The sequence below is a fragment of the Aythya marila genome (assembly GCF_965140915.1).
Source record: "Aythya marila genome assembly, chromosome: 5".
Lineage (NCBI taxonomy): Eukaryota > Metazoa > Chordata > Aves > Anseriformes > Anatidae > Aythya > Aythya marila.
The window spans coordinates 47952803-47968870 of record NC_139046.1 but is presented as its reverse complement, the minus strand read 5'-3'; the positions used below and the strand labels follow the sequence as shown (position 1 = coordinate 47968870).

General features: G+C 34.9%; 1 protein-coding gene across 2 annotated transcripts in view; it reads left to right on the top strand.

Moving 5' to 3' along the window:
- SHANK2 (SH3 and multiple ankyrin repeat domains 2) overlaps positions 1 to 16068 on the top strand; it is a 348938-nt gene that overhangs the window by 46424 nt on the left and 286446 nt on the right. Inside the window, exons 5-11 of one of the 2 annotated variants that reach the window (XM_082761588.1) lie at positions 2494 to 2697; positions 4326 to 4397; positions 4961 to 5069; positions 5346 to 5497; positions 6291 to 6458; positions 8650 to 8766; positions 13197 to 13274. In XM_082761588.1, the coding sequence (XP_082617714.1) occupies positions 2494 to 2697; positions 4326 to 4397; positions 4961 to 5069; positions 5346 to 5497; positions 6291 to 6458; positions 8650 to 8766; positions 13197 to 13274 (900 nt within the window). The other variant, XM_082761589.1, reaches the window with a different exon arrangement.

Sequence of the window (16068 nt, the reverse complement as noted above, 5' to 3'; positions counted from 1 at the left end):
TTGATGTGCTGTAAAATGCTTTCTGCTGTGTGTGGTCTGGCACCCCTCCGATCTGTTTTGTCTATTCCCCTCTGCATAAAGCCTTCATCAGGTGAGCTGCTGCTGTACATGGCTGCAGGCACTCTGCTGTTGGCATCCCATAGCTCTGTCTGCTTCCACTTGTGGTAGCTCCTAATTCCCTGACTTCAGATCTTGTAACCCAAAGAAGATTGTTTAGCAAGATTCAGAGGGCTTTTTTTTTTTTTTTTTTTTTTTTTTTCCCCTTGGTTTGTTTTTTTTAGTCCAACTTATGATAATCTTAAATCCTTTTTGGCTGTGTATGTCTCCTTGGTTATAGGGCTGATGTTTCCATTCTATGGAAATTCTTTACAAGCATAATTTTCAATAAGTATTGGTACTTTAATCTTGCCAAAATCAGGTCCTACAGCCCAAGTGAGGAGCTCAAAGCCTATGGCAAAGTTGATAGTAATTTCAGTAACTTTGAGTGCTGAGACACAAGCTATCATGTCTCTATTGCAGCTTTCCATCTCTACTTGCAAGTACAAGAAGGGCATTTTGATCAGATTAGGCTGTAAAATTAATCATATCACAGATTTAACAGACTAATTGTTAAAAAAAAAAAAATAAAGATCACAAACTCTTTGGGCAAGGGCTTATTGCTTTCTGTATTGTGCCCAAATTTGAGCTGTTTAGTAGTGTTAAACCAATCAAATAATCAAAGTATGCATTTGTGTGTACCAAGATGGCTATATTAAAGGGGTAGCTTTTCATTAGCAATGAGAAAGTAAGATTTTAAAAGAATATTTTGTGAGATAAAGTATGGAGGACAGTGGTATGTTTGGCTGTCCATTTATTTATTTTGTCAAAGGTAGGAAAGTTTCTGGCATTTTAAGTATGAAAACAAGGGCAGAATTTTGTCAGTCTTCTGCAGTCTAAAATATTCTATAGAATATTTAAGAAGCTGCTTTCTGTCCCTAAATACAGATATGACAGAATCTGAGGAATGACTCTACATGGGAAACTTGATGGGAAAGTCTGCCTAATATTTTTATTATTTTTAATTTATTATTTTTTTTTTTACGTAAGGGATCTTAAAATGCAGATTGTAACTTTTCTGACTGCAAATTGAGAAGACAACATACCACACCACTGAAGCAGGTAGTACATTGTGAAAGAAGGTACCACACGTACAAGATATTTACAGATAGAATACCCTCTGCAAATTCTTCCTTACCTGTTAAACAGAATTATGGATTTTTATCACCTAAACTGGAATTTTCTTTGGCATCCCTTTGCTTGCATAGCTGGGAAGCTTGACTACAGAGTTTGACACAAAATGATATTTCTTTATATGAAATAAGTTTGCTAGCTTAGATATTGTCAGTACAACAAGTTTTTGTTGTTGTTTTCTAGGTCCTTTTTCAATTTTTCCACTAGCTTCATGTCTGAATAAGGGCTTTGAGATTTAGAGAGAAATACTGGTATTATATGTGTGCCCCTGTTGTGGAGGCATAAGAAGACAGTCTGGTGCCCAAGTCTCTGCTTTTCTGTTCTTGTGTTTCCTTTTTTACAACTCCTTTTTGCAAAACGTGCAGAGGGGATCCAAGGTGGTTCAGCACACCCCGGTGCTTCACCCCAGAACAAAAAATGTTTCCTAGACACAAAAATTCATGACAAAAAGATTCATGACAAAATCTATTATCTCACTTGATTACATTTTTATATATAAGACCATAAATTATTAAAGCTATCTGCTATTTCCTAGGTCAAAACATCTCTGTAACACATTGCAATGAATTTGGAAGCAAATAAAGTAAATTGGCAGCAGTTATTAAATCCAGCAGTTGGAATAGATAATCCTTGTGGGTCCTTTCCAACTCAGGATATTCTTGATTCTGTGAAATTTCTTAACTTCTTAAATTCCTGAATTCCAACTTGGTGAGTATCAGAGAACTGAAAAGGCTCTTTTGAGGTTTTCAAATCCTCTGCTGCCTCACATCAGATAGATCCTCTCATAAGCTTGCCCCAAGATAAACATAGCTTAAAACAAATTAGATTTCTAGCCTGAATACTTTTTTATTTTTTTTTCCCTCTGTGTGTATGTGTGTGTGTGAAACTCTTGCATATCAGACTGATCATCAGAACATCAAGTTAGGATCAAGTGGATGGTTAAATATCTTGTAACATCCCTTCTTACACTTGGCTTTTCCTACACGTTTGCCTTAAAGGCATCCTTTCTCTGAAAAAGGAAGTGGTCTCTGATCTTTGTGGTGGGACATGAAATGTCCTGGGTTTTCACAATGCTTGTACATTAGATTAGCTGTTACAGAGGGAGGAGCGTCTGCAATATAATCCTGTTGATGTATGCTTTGTCATGGCCTGTATAAATTTATTTTATATATATACAACACTTGTGAATTTTAGAATATAAGATAGTGTTTGAATGTTTTCTCATTATTTAGATTTATCACTTCTTATCATTTCTCTTTGCAGAAATGCATTAGATTTAACCCAGAAGCTTCAGTGTGGGTTGCAAAACAACGAATTCTGTGCACTTTGAATCAGAGTTTGAAAGATGTCCTGAATTATGGACTGTTCCAGCCTGCAAGCAATGGTAGGGATGGGAAGTTTTTGGATGAGGAACGACTTCTTAGGGAATACCCACAGCCAGTGAATAAAGGAGTTCCTTCCCTAGAGGTATTTCTTTATATCAAAAACCATTGTATTCTTTTGATACTGTAAACTGTAATTGAGGTTTCTGCATGCAATAGAATTGTGTTTAGAAACAGTGATCAGCAAGTCTGAACTTGAACCCTTGCTCCTAGAAGTGCTGGTGTTTGCCTGTTTGGTGGAGTTATTCCACGTATTATGCCCAGAAATCTGCACAGAATCAAACCCTTCAGAAAACTTGATTTTGAGGTTTTCCTCTGCTGAGAACACAGTGGACATATCTTAGTCTGATTTAAAAAAGAAATGTAAGGTACTGGATTAACCTTTTGGATCCGTGATTAGGTTTACCATAGTAGAGTAGCAGTTGCTGAATAATAACCCTTTGTCTCCTGCCAAAGGAGGGTATTTTTGTCTCAATGAAGCCTGAGGAGAGTGAGTTTGTGTGAAGCAGTCACCTGTTCTCCTCTCCATTGCTCATGCAGGGGCTGCACTGCTGGGGGTTAAACAGGGCAGAGCTACTATGGCACTGGGCAAGCAGAGAGCAGAGCCAGATCACACTGTACAGCAGGAAGCTGGGCACAGAACTGGCATTTAATTAATTTTGATATTGCTTGTATGGTGGTACATCACCCAGTAGTAATCTGTAATTAACAGACACCCCACTACTAGAAAGAAGAACCAGGGTCCAGAGAGAGTTTTGAGTCCTGGCTTTTCCAGCAGTTTATTTCTGAGAGCCAATCAATTATATTCATATTATAGCCATAAGCAAAATAAATAACTGCATTATTTTATCTGTTATATTTTTTAGTGTTCTGTTTCATGAGTGTTAACTCTACAAAATTCTTCTAGCAACAGCTAAAGGATTGCAATAAATGGGTTAAAAGTGATCTTTTTTAAAAGCTGTTATTACAGCCACCTACCATATAGTCTCCTTGCCCAACAAATGTGCTGCATTCTTTGAAATGTATGTAGTATGATGAAATAATAGGAAATTATAATTATGTAAACATGATTTTGGCTGTAGATCTGTCTACTCTAGCCAAAGGGCATCAAACTGCTCACAGTGATTGAGTTTCAGTCAAAAGAGACAATCCTATGAACCTAATTCACAGGACCAGTTCTGTTAAGCATCAGGAAAACTCTTCCCATGTGTAAGTGCTGCCTATGCTGTTTAAGGGATTTTTCAGGAATCTTTTTCTTTAATTTAAGTTTCAGAAGTGTTATGCTGCTATTTTGAAATATGTATTTTGTTATTTAACATGCCTTCCCAGGTCTTCTTTCTATCTGAGGCTATAAATGAAATGCACAGATGCCTTTAGGGAGAAAGCTTTTTTCACTGTAATTCTTGCTTATTTACGTAGATTCTAGAGGCTGATCGTATTTCCCATGTAACTCCACTTATTTCAGCATATTTATACAAGATAGTAATTTTCTGTACATGAACTGTATGGCCATAATGACACTAAGTTAAGCTGATTATTGGGCTGATTATTGGTGAATATTCAAAATGAAATACTAAGCCTTTATTTTTTTTTTTTAATTTTCCAAAATCTACATCATCATGAATACTTCCTGGTAAGGTCAGAAATATTCTTGTTATTATTTTTTAAGCAAAATGGGATATTTTAAATTTTTGTTTGCTTGTTTCCTCTCAGTTTCGATACAAGAAAAGAGTATACAAACAGTTCAATCTTGATGAAAAACAACTGGCCAAGCTTCACACAAAGGTATGCCCAGTTTACTGGGGAAGCAAACAATTGTGTTCTTAGAAAAGTAATGTGTCTGAGAAACTGTAGAAGTTCATTACCACCTGGTCCAATTACCAAACAACAAGTAGTATGTGTTTGTAGTGCCAACAGAGATGTGTGAATTGTGATATGGGATTTTTGCTTATAGAAAACTCTCATGTAGGTGTACAAGTAGTATCGAATGAATCGTATTACGTAAATACAACATGCTTTTAGCATGCTGCAGAAATGCTGATCTATGTCTTTAGACTCATTTTCAGGTCAGAATAATAATGATCACCTTATGTTATCCTAATTTCCTGCTTAAAGAATCTTTCATTCACTTGTTCCTTAAAACTATGAACAACAGAATCCTCTCATTGTGTTTGACTTCTAAACTTTACAAACTGTGTGGTGTATGCTCACAGCATAAAGTTGGGTTCTCCAGGAATGTGAATTTGTTCCATGGTATCAATGGATATATAGTGACAGAATATTTCACTTTTAGTCAAAACTTTCCTTTTACAATCAGAGGATGATTAATTTGTCACGCTTTGTTTCAGGCTAATTTGAGAAAATTTATGGATCATGTTCACCACCTCTCAGTGGAAAAAATCACAAAAATGTTGGACCGAGGACTGGACCCCAACTATCATGACCTAGAAAGTGGAGGTCAGAACAATAAAAGTAGCAGCATAGCGTAGTACCATGGGGTTGCTCAGCCTAAACTGATTAACAGGTTAAATCTCATGCATTCTTTCTGTTGCCTTCATAATTCTAGGCTAATGGAATCTGTATGGTTTTGCTGACCAAAGAAGGAAATTGATAATTTATGATTTTCTTTAATTAGTACTTTTAACTTCACATTTTTAAAGTTTGTAAAGCAGATGTTCTTTATTTTGTAAACTTGGTCATCTTTTTTCATGTGTATACTATTCTATTCTTCAGAAACACCACTAACTTTGGCAGTTCAGCTTGACAATACAGTAGAAGTGATAAAAGCTCTCAAAAATGGAGGAGCACATTTAGACTTCAGAGCCAAAGATGGAATGACAGCTCTACACAAAGCAGCCAGAGCCAAGAACCAAGTAACCCTCAAGGTAAATGCTTTTAGTAGCAAATTACACCTCACTTTATCCAGAAAAATACATAAAGGAAAATGCATTCAGTTAATTACTGTATTGTCCCCAATGGATCTTTTAATACATATTTGTTCCAGTGCTTTCTAGTGGTTTTAAAATCTTAGGATTTGCTTTCAATAAGGGGCCTTTTTACTTCTAACTTTTGGGTAGTGGTGAAATTCAACTTCATTCACTGATAGATTGGGAAATATCTGCTTGAGGAAATAGGAATAGTATTATTGCTGCTTATCTCTGAAAGTAAATGCCAGTGATACAGATTACACATTGTATCTTAACATAGTCTTTTCTGTTTTCTTTCATATTTTAACAGGTATTCTTATATCACTTTGATATGCTAGATTAAATCTTATGTTTATGGCATTTGCTTATTGCCTTTTGACAGATATTGAAATTGCATGACATTTTTGATAAAGCATCCTGTAACTGAAGAGGTAAATGTGTTTCAAAGTCAATGCGACATTTTCAGAGTGCCAGTTCTGAAATTGAAGGAAAGATGGAAATAGGACATTGTCACTCACCCTTTCCTTGCTGTCCCTGTAGGCACCTTGAGGTCCTTATTCTTCTGGGGTCATTCCTTCCTCAGCTTACCCTGTGTTGCAGCCCATTCTTTCAGCTTGTAAATAAGTGAGCAACAAACACACATTATGGGAAATACCAACCTTGTAATTATTTTACAAAAAAGGTAGAAAAGTCTCTTTTCACATACAAGTCCCTCCAAAAGATAGTTTTAACAGGTTGTGGTTGCTTTCAGACTCTTTTAGAACTTGGAGCATCTCCTAACTACAAAGACAGCTGTGGCCTGACACCTCTGTACCACACTGCTGTCGTGGGAGGGGATCCTTACTGCTGTGAACTGCTACTTCATGAACACGCTACAGTTAGCTGCAAAGATGAAAACGGATGGCAAGAAATTCATCAGGTAGATAAGAATATTTTTTGGTTAGAGTTCAAATAGTACCAGGAGATGTGCACCATGTATATTTTATGGTTAAACAGTGTTTTGAATGCCATTTGTATATGTTTAGTCCTTGTACATACAAGTATGGAATTTTTTCTCCATTTTCTGGATTTTTTTTTTCCATTTTTCTCCAGAAAATTTCCTTTTTCTGTTTGCATATTGCTTTGCATTCTGCTATGGTCAGTTAGAAGTGTAAGCTGTCCCAATAGAATATTTTTTAACTTTTTAGTCCTATGGTTACTGTGGATTTTGCTGCAGAAATTGCTACTGCAACTGGGTGCTAATCATATTTAGTCAATGGAATCTTGGAAGTTTGAAGCTTAGCAGCCTTTTCGTGGCACTTTATTTAAAAAAAAAAAAAAAAAAGGCTTTCTCAGTCTTTTTGTTACTTGCTAAATGTTGATTTCCTTGGTAATACTTCTTGTGTGTTTGTCAGATATACTTTCTTCTTTCTTGGAGATACCAGTCTCTCTCCATTGACCATGATGGGGAGCCCTGACAAATGGTCTGAATGGTTTGGACAGCTTTCCTAGCATGTATACCTAGGGGAAATATATATCCCTTGTGTAAATTGTCTTCCAGAGCCTCCCTAAGAGGCTCTGTCTTTTTTTTTGTCTTCCAGAGCCTAAGCTGAATAAAGCATTGCTGTCAGATTGCCAGAGGAAGAGAAGTTTAAACCCAACTGTAGCAAGGAAAAAAGTGGGGGAAAGGCCTGGTTTTAGTCCAGCTTATTGTAGGAAGAATAGAAAGTTGGACACCTGCACATTCATATCTAGCTGTTGATTGACTTTTAGAAATAGGACTGAAATGATCATTTATGGCTCATTGTGCATTTGCTCTATTCTCCCCCCCACTCAGAAACACAGCTATGGTTTGATTCTGTTTCTCCAATTTGCTTATTTTCAGATGCTTGCTTTCTATTGCCTTAAAATATTCCTGTTCTAACATCATCTGCCATGATGTTTCCATTAGTTTTTGCATATAACTTGTAAATGAATAAATTAATAATCACCGTTTTTCTGTTTTTGTTTGTTTGTTTTGTTTTGTTTTTCTGTCTCTTGCAATTTAAATTTAGAGAAAGAAAAGATGTAGTGGTTAGGGTACTAGTCTGGGATTTGGGAAATCCAGTTCAATCCCAGATGTGTCACATTTAATTTGTGCGTTGAGCAGTACACTAACACTTCTGATCCAAATTGCAAGGTGAGGTGATATAATTCCCCCTGAAGTCAGTAGTAATTAGGTATTTAAGACAGGGTGAATGGCTTTGTATATCTGTATCTTTCAGTTTAAATTCCATATTATTATAGGAATAGGAATCCATATATTATAGGAGTGATACTGATCTGAGATGATGTCAAGGTAAAAGTATTATAAACTGGGGAGATGCTCAGTTGGTGTGCTACAGAGAAGAAAGGAGTAAAGTAATTGAGACTTATGAATTGAAAGAATGTGATTTTTCTCAAACTTATTTGCAAATCAGGAAAATTTCAAATTTCAGTGGAGTTTCATTCTGTACAGGTTTATCTACAACTGTTCAGGGTTTAACATTCTATCTTTGTGAGTGAAAGTAACATTTGAAGATTTTCCCTCTTTTGGGGAAAATCTGTACATCTGGTGACATCATATAATCTGAAAATTATTATTTCAATTCTTTTGACCAGATTTCCCTAAACTGTGTTCACACCTTAAAATCAAGCTTTGGAAATCTGATCATCTTCAGTGCCATCTAGTGGACAACTTTCCAAAGATTTTCCAGGACAAAAAAATCACTTTCTGTCAACTGTTAAACATGATTAACTGGCTAGGAATATTAGTTCTGTTTATATATTCTGCCTAAGAATATATTAGAAAAATATCAATCTTTGTATTTTCTTAATAATTTATGTTGCTGTTCGCCAAGTACTTAAGCATATGCTTAAATTTTTGCACAGACTTGCTGTGCCTGAAGTGCACGCATCTGAGTTCATAGACAGATATGCGGATCTGGTTGGTAGGCTTCCCATTCAGTCCAGGGGTGGTTTTAAAAATTAGGTCTAAATTTAAGTAATATATTATCTGATTAAAAAATGAAAAAAAAAAATGCTTGCATGGAATGCTTGCCTGATACAGCCAGATTGTATCATAACAGAGATATTAATGTATCTCTTCATAGGCTTGCCGGTATGGACATGTCCAACATCTGGAGCACCTCCTCTTCTATGGCGCAGACATGTGTGCGCAGAACGCATCAGGAAATACGGCGCTGCACATCTGTGCCCTTTACAACCAAGTGAGTGGGCACACACGTTCTCCACTTTTAAACATTGGTCCTAGAAATTAGAAGGGACATAATTAAACACAACTTTATTAATATTTTAGTCACTGATTACAAATAAGGCTGCTCATTGTTGGTAGCAAAATTATACCTATTGAAATAAATATACATATTGGAAAAGAAAACAACACAATGTATGACTGGACTGTTTTTTAGTGTTGTATCTAAATATTTGTTTCCTGGTAATAACTTATTGCTGTTTTGCTAAAATTTAAGTTAGAATTAAATAAGAAACACTTGGAAAATACTGTAGAAATATATCTGTAGATTATACAAAAGATGTCTAATGTTCTGCTATTTACAACTTGTGTAGCCATTTACAAATAACAGAATCATTTTGATTTGATAGCATGTAATATTCTCTCTGCAGAGATGGTAGGGAGGAAATAAGTTTTACAACTATGTTAAAACACAGCACGTTTAATGTTACATTGGATTAGGAAAATACAAGTCATGAGATGTGACTGTAACTAGTGAAACATCTGTTAAAGCATCTGCTTCTTAATTAATTACTATCTCAGCTTTTTCAAAAGTCTTCTCAAAGCAGATTCTTCAAGTATTGAAGACTTGACTGTTTTAAAAATAGAATTTGGGGAATAATTTGACAGTTGACTTGTTGTGTGTGCCATAATTGATTTCAAATCAAAAAGAGTCCAGTCATACAAAATTTCCCTGTTAATGCTCTTTATTGTTTGAAGCATTCAACATATCTGTGTGTAAGCGTCTCTGCGGATTGCTTGTTGCTCCCTGTCTGCTGGTGGTCTTCAACAGGTTAAGTTCCTGGAACAACTGGGTTAAGCTTAGTTGTTTTTTTTTTTTAAGCTTAATTTTTTTTTTTTTTAAGCTTTTTTTTTTTTTTTTTTTTTTTGTGCGTGTGTGTGTTTTGTTTTGTTTCTTCTGTAGGCATACAAATTCCTAGAGGATTTTGCAGAGGATTGAAATTCACTTTTTTCTCAACAAAAATTTTGCATTTATGCTTCCCATCAGGAATTAGACACAAGTAACTATAGGCATTTTCACAGTTAAGTGAATATTTAAAAAATATTTTTTCAAACTTCATTTATTTCACTTTTTAATAGTAAAAATTTTGAAGTTTGGACCATATATAAACATAAAAATGCCAGTTAATCTCTCTTTTTTTAAAAAAACAACAACAACAACACGTTATATTGCAATGTTTTCATGGCTATAGTTATTTACAAGATCACACACTTGTAGCAAATGTTATGCTGTATGATATGGAAATTAGAATAATCCTGTTGAATGACAGTATTTTTCATGTAAAGGTGTGTTCTCCTCTTGATGTTTATAGAAAGAAATATTCTGTGGAAGATTCAGAGAATCTCATTGAAATTTTATCTACAGATCATGAATGTTTTCATAGTCCTTAAATTGGGCTTTTTGACTGGAAGTTTTACAGCTTGTGGCTACAGTGTCCTGATTTTCTTTTCCTTAATCAGGAATAATATAGAAGTTTTTCTTTTATGCTGTCAACCATAACCCATGTTGATTTTTTCAACTTAATTGAAAGTTGTTATTAGCTAATGTGGAAGGAACTGTGTTTACCTTTTCGAGAAGAAGAGGATGGGAAGGATGGCAAGATCCTTTTTGCCTCTTGATTCCTGTAGATGGAGTCATTACCCATTGGATTTTTCTCTTTCAGCTTTCCCCAGGGAATTTTCTCAGGATTTGTTTTCTTAAGTACCAGCTAAGTGCTGATCAAATGACTTCTTGTTCTCTTGTTCTTTTAAAGTTTTTTTTTTTTTTTTAATTTAATTATCATTATCACTATTATTATTATTTTGTGGCCATCCAGTAGATCAATGAAGTGTAGACAGGTCTTATACTCTGCTTTTTCCAAATAAAAATGCACGGATGTAGAGTGCCTTCTTTCAGTCTGAGGACTGGATTCTATGTGGAAACTGTTGTAGTATTAACTCAGGTAATTAGAACTCAAACACCAAATTTAATCTTATCTGCTGACAAGCCCAGAGATCTCTGAAAAATGCTTTTTCAGTCTTATGATGTCTAAAAGGCTACTGCATATTTGATTCATAAATGATATAATGAATGAACAATGCTAAGCTCTCAATATCAGAAGTTATTAGTTTGTCCAAATTGCAAACAGAAGTTGTGGCATTGGTAGGAAGCACCTTATAAACAACGAACTCTTAAATATGGAATTTCCCTTGAAATAAGGGGGGGGAAAAAAAAAGATAATCCGAAGCATTTTTGGTTCTGGCTTTTCTGCTTATTCTCCTTGGTTTGTTCCCCTTAACACCAGACATATGAGAAGGAGACAAAAGGAAGAAAGACTTCAAAGCCAGAAATGCTTTTGTTTGTTTAAGAAGAAGAAACAAAGAAAGAAAATCTGTACTTCATCCAAAACAAGATTTTATTTGTTTTATGTCAAACAACTCTGTCCACTTTTGACAAAACTTTTCTTATCAAAACCATTTAAGAAATAAATCAATTTACATTTTTTTTGTTACATTGTATATAACTGCATTGAAGATTGTGAAGAATGTAAAAAATACGTTATTCCTGGGGGAATAGTGGTCACTGTGGGAATATAATAGAGTGTGTAAGCCTAGCATCATTTAGCAGTCAGTCTGAAATAAATTCTTGGGAAAGTAACCTGGAAAAGATTATTTGTATATTTATTTATTCATTTAAACCTGGAGGTCATCCTCTAGGTTGCAGCACATTTACTTCTTTTGCATATCTAATATAGAAGTCAGAAAAATCAGAAAACTGACATTTTACGCATTGGTCTTTGTCTTTCTGTGTTTAGAGATACAGTGAACTCACCTAATGTTCAGATTTTGGTACAAGCAAATGAGACTATATTATATATCTTTAAAAAATACTGTCTGAGAGATGATTACTAATATAGATGATAGATGATTACTAATATCCTATCTTGAGACAGGATTCATTTTATTGTTTCAGTCTGTTATGCAAAAATAGGAAGTGTGGGAGCAAAAAGAAACAAAAGAACATCTTTTTGGAGTAATGAACCTTAGTGAAAGGGTAGGATACCTCTGCCCCAGATGTATTTAGGACAATCTTGTGATGGAGGAGATCGAGAATCTGCTGTGATAAATTAGAAAACATGAGGAAAATTATTTTTAGTCATACTTTCTACATGTTTGCTTATGACATAAAACCTAATAAATAAGCTCAATTTCTGTCACTAAAACAGCTAAACTGTAATACTCTTTTATCTGGCTGCAAATTCACTGTTAGAAATGAAAGGTAGCACTTTGAAATATTTCATTTGGTAGAACTCCATAACATAACATGGCAAAAAATCTGAAAAGCACAATAAAATTAGTAGAAATGTTCATCATCAGAAAACAAAAACAAACTGGTTTGCATAATATCCTAAGATGAACACTGAAGATGACATATAGGAAATAGAGTATATACATATATGGATTGCCAAAAAGTCTAGAATTCTGAAAAGTGTTCCAGAACCACAGAGGATTTCTGACAGGTCACTCATACTTCAGAACAGTGTAGACTAAGGATACTCTGTGTAAATCCAAAACAATTGTTCTTAGAGGATTTCATTTGCAGATTTCCTCAGTTCAGAAGGTCTTGAGCCATACATTTCTCTTTTCCTTAAAAGAAGTTTATTGGGTTTGCACTGTAACTGTTAGTATTTGGGGGGAAAAGAGAATAGGTTAGATTGGTCAGTACGGTTCCAGGTACACAAAACAACAACAATAACAAAATACATTAAATGTTTAGCATTGAGGATGAGCAAGAAAATAAAATCAAAAAACTCAAACCAACCAACCAACCAAAAAAAACCAAAAACAAAAACAAAACAACTGAAAGCAAAGAAAGAAAACAAATCAATCAAACAAACAAACCAATAAACCGAGAAAGTTCACGCAACCGGTAAAACTGCTTTATATAATTTTTAGCAGTAGGGGAGTACTTGTTCATCACAAGTACTGTTTACCGTACCTTGAACAGTGTGCTATTTTCCCTACAAAATAGGCAAAAAACATATGGGAGTCAAATTTCACTTTGAACTAATGCATTTACTGCAAATTCTTGTTTTTTGTTAAATATGGAATTTCCACAGTACAATTTATTAAAAATTTAATAAGATGTTTACATCTCACATTCCTTTACTTTTTTTTTTTTTTTTTAACACTTGCAAGTAGTTTCAACTCTAACACATTGCAAAGCACCTAAAGCCCTGTCACGCATTTAAATACTTCTTTATAACTTATTTTCTCAGACTAATACATATATTTTTTGACTATTGCTGTTCTTATTTAAGAAAATATATTCAAAGCAGCAAAACATCTCATAGCCTCAACATCTGTTTAGGACCATTATTAAGTTTACCCTTTTACCATTTTCAGGAGAGTTGTGCCAGGGTGCTGCTCTTCCGGGGAGCAAATAAGGAGATTAAGAATTACAACAGCCAGTCTCCGTTTCAGGTAAGGGAAAAAAAAAAAAAAAAAAGCCTTCCTTCCTCCTGCCCCTCAACAATATTTACCAAAAAAAAAAAAAAAAAACCACTCTTATTTTTCTGTACTATGTGAACTAGGTTTTGTCGATTCTTCCTTCCTTGGGTGTGATGCCAAAAAACTGGGAAATGTTTCAAGGACAGGGTTGGATTAAGTGCAGTGCAGTCAGTGATAAAGGTTGAAGTTGTCTTCTCTTTCACCACAAGGAAAGTCTTTCTTTGGATTAGTCAAAATTCACTAGATGTTTTTTCAGCATTTGCTCATATTACTTAATTAAAAATCCAGATGGAAGAAAGTTGTCCAAAAGGGTTGCCAGGTATATCTGACAACCTTAAGCCCTCATTTCTGAAGCAGTCCTAATTAGTCTGGATTTCAGTGAAACATTCGTAATACAAACTGGCATGTGAGAAAGAGGAATGAAAGTTGCAATGTTTTAAGAAAAAGATTTTTTTTTTCAATTTACAGAAAATAGTGCTTCTAGAAGAGTGATTATACAGTATTACTAAAACGAACTGTCCTGTCATGAAACATGAGGGGAACGTTTCCCCAAAACAAATACTCTTTTAACAAAAAAATCCTGATTTACCTTTGCATCTTTCCAGTTACATTCTGCTCCCTAATTGGAACATAGAATTAAAAAAAAAAAAAGAAAAACAAACCTCAGACAAGCAAACCCACAAAATAAAACACCTTTTCTCTTTTGCTTTGACAAATAAAATTGATCGAATACTTGCTATGTCCATGTAGGTCTTGGAGTTGGCTTCTCAGAGTTTATGCCTGGAAAATGCCTCTGTCTCCTAACAAAACTCTGGCAAATATTTCTGTATCAGTTTAATTAGCTCTGTACTTTGAAGGTTTTCTGGACATAGGTTGTGTCTCTTGAGCTTAAGAGTTCCACCTGCAAATCCCAGCCAGATCATTGTTTTCTCTGGAGACCGTTTTCCCAAGATTAGGGAAACACTGTATTAATAATTTAATTTTAGGGACCATTTTTAGATTTTCAGACTGCTAATAATCTGCCATCCAAATATGCACTAAGCACAAATTCACTAAGTACTAGATAATACTTAATCATTGCACCTTAGAATTAGGGAGTGATTTAACTGGGTGATTAAGAATTGGAAAAGAGAAATCCCAAATTTTTGGAGGGGTGGGTTGCAGTGTCATCTCTCTACCTTGAGAAATCAGATTTTATTCCTGTGTATATTTGAGATTCACTATTGCCTTTTTTTTAGGGTTTTATGTGGGGAGGGTAAATGGAAGGCAGAATAATTTCCGTCGCTCTTCCTCTTTATACTGACTGCTGCAACATTTTTACTGTTCCTCCTAAATTAAAAAAACACAGGAAAAAAGGCAGAAAAAAGTCTTTGTAAAAGCTAGCGCTGATGGTTATAGGGCTTCAAGTAGTGAAAGGTGACTAGCCAAAACCAAATAATGTCAGAACAGCAAGCAAGCACAGTGACAAGAAGAAATAATTTCAAGAGAACAGTCTAGCTGTGGAAGTGTGCTTACTGACCAGTGAAGTATTCCCTGTCCCTAGGGAATAAAATGCTTCTATTTGTTATCATTTATTATATGTTAACACTTCTGACATTTGGGCTTTTGATTGGTCCTCTACCCCTAGTCGGGACAGAAGGACTGACAATTAGTTTGACTTTTTTTCTGTCCTTTCTACAACCATGTGCTTAAAAAAAAAAAAAGGAAATTGCTTTGCATCTTTTTACTCAATGGTGTCTTGCTTTTAGGTGTAGGAAATATAAGAAAAGGTGTAGTTTTTCCAAATGCAGTGAGTAGAGAAAACCCCAGTGGCAGCATTGCAATTAGAATTAATTCTTTGCCATCTGTCTGCTGCTGACCCAGTCGATCAGACACCACAAGTGGAGCTGTTATAAAATTATGCAGAATCCCCTTGAGTTAATAGGATTTTGCATACTAAAATTGTTTACTCATGTAATCAGTAGCAAGGAACATTGAAGCATCTCATATGTACATAATGAGAATGCTTGTAGCTGCATGATCTATTCCTTTGAGTAACCTCCATTATGTTATTTCCCCAGAAATCTAAAAGGATCATTCCTTTGAATTGCTGCTTACAAAATTGATTGTATGAAAACTGGGCTTTTCTGTAAATAAACAGTATCCATATATGGAGAGTTTTTATACTGCTTTCAAGGCAGGCCAAAGCTTTTAATTATTATTTTTTTGATGAAAAGGGGGAGCATATTTTGACTTTGCATCTTGCATTAGTGGCCAGTGAATATATTTTAATTTTACTACACATAAAAAAGGAGGGGGTGGTTTGGGGGGGTGGGGTGGGGAGGAGAGTGTTCGCTTATTTCCAAATCAAGTCCTTATTAAAATAAGCAGGAATTTACAGGATCATAAAGAAGGGAGACTCTTCTGAGCTGAATTCTGTGCCATTTAATTTAGGTATCCCATACTGTGTTCTGGGTGGGCATCTCTGCCTGGGATATGTCTGTCTTTTTTACCTTTTCAGTTTCTGGCAGAATTAGTATTAGAATGGCATTGTCAAGTGTCAAAGCCATGCAAAAGCTTGTATATGCTTCCCAATTAAATGCATAACATTTTATTAGCCACTTTTGAAGAAATGAGTTTCATCCAGACTGATTACTGGGATCTCTCAAGTTAGTAATCAATGTTGAGTACAGCTGATATCACCCCCACCTGAAAGTCTGTCTGTGGCTGTCAACTGTAACAGATTTTGCTGATAGGATATACTACACAATAACAGAATATGGGATAC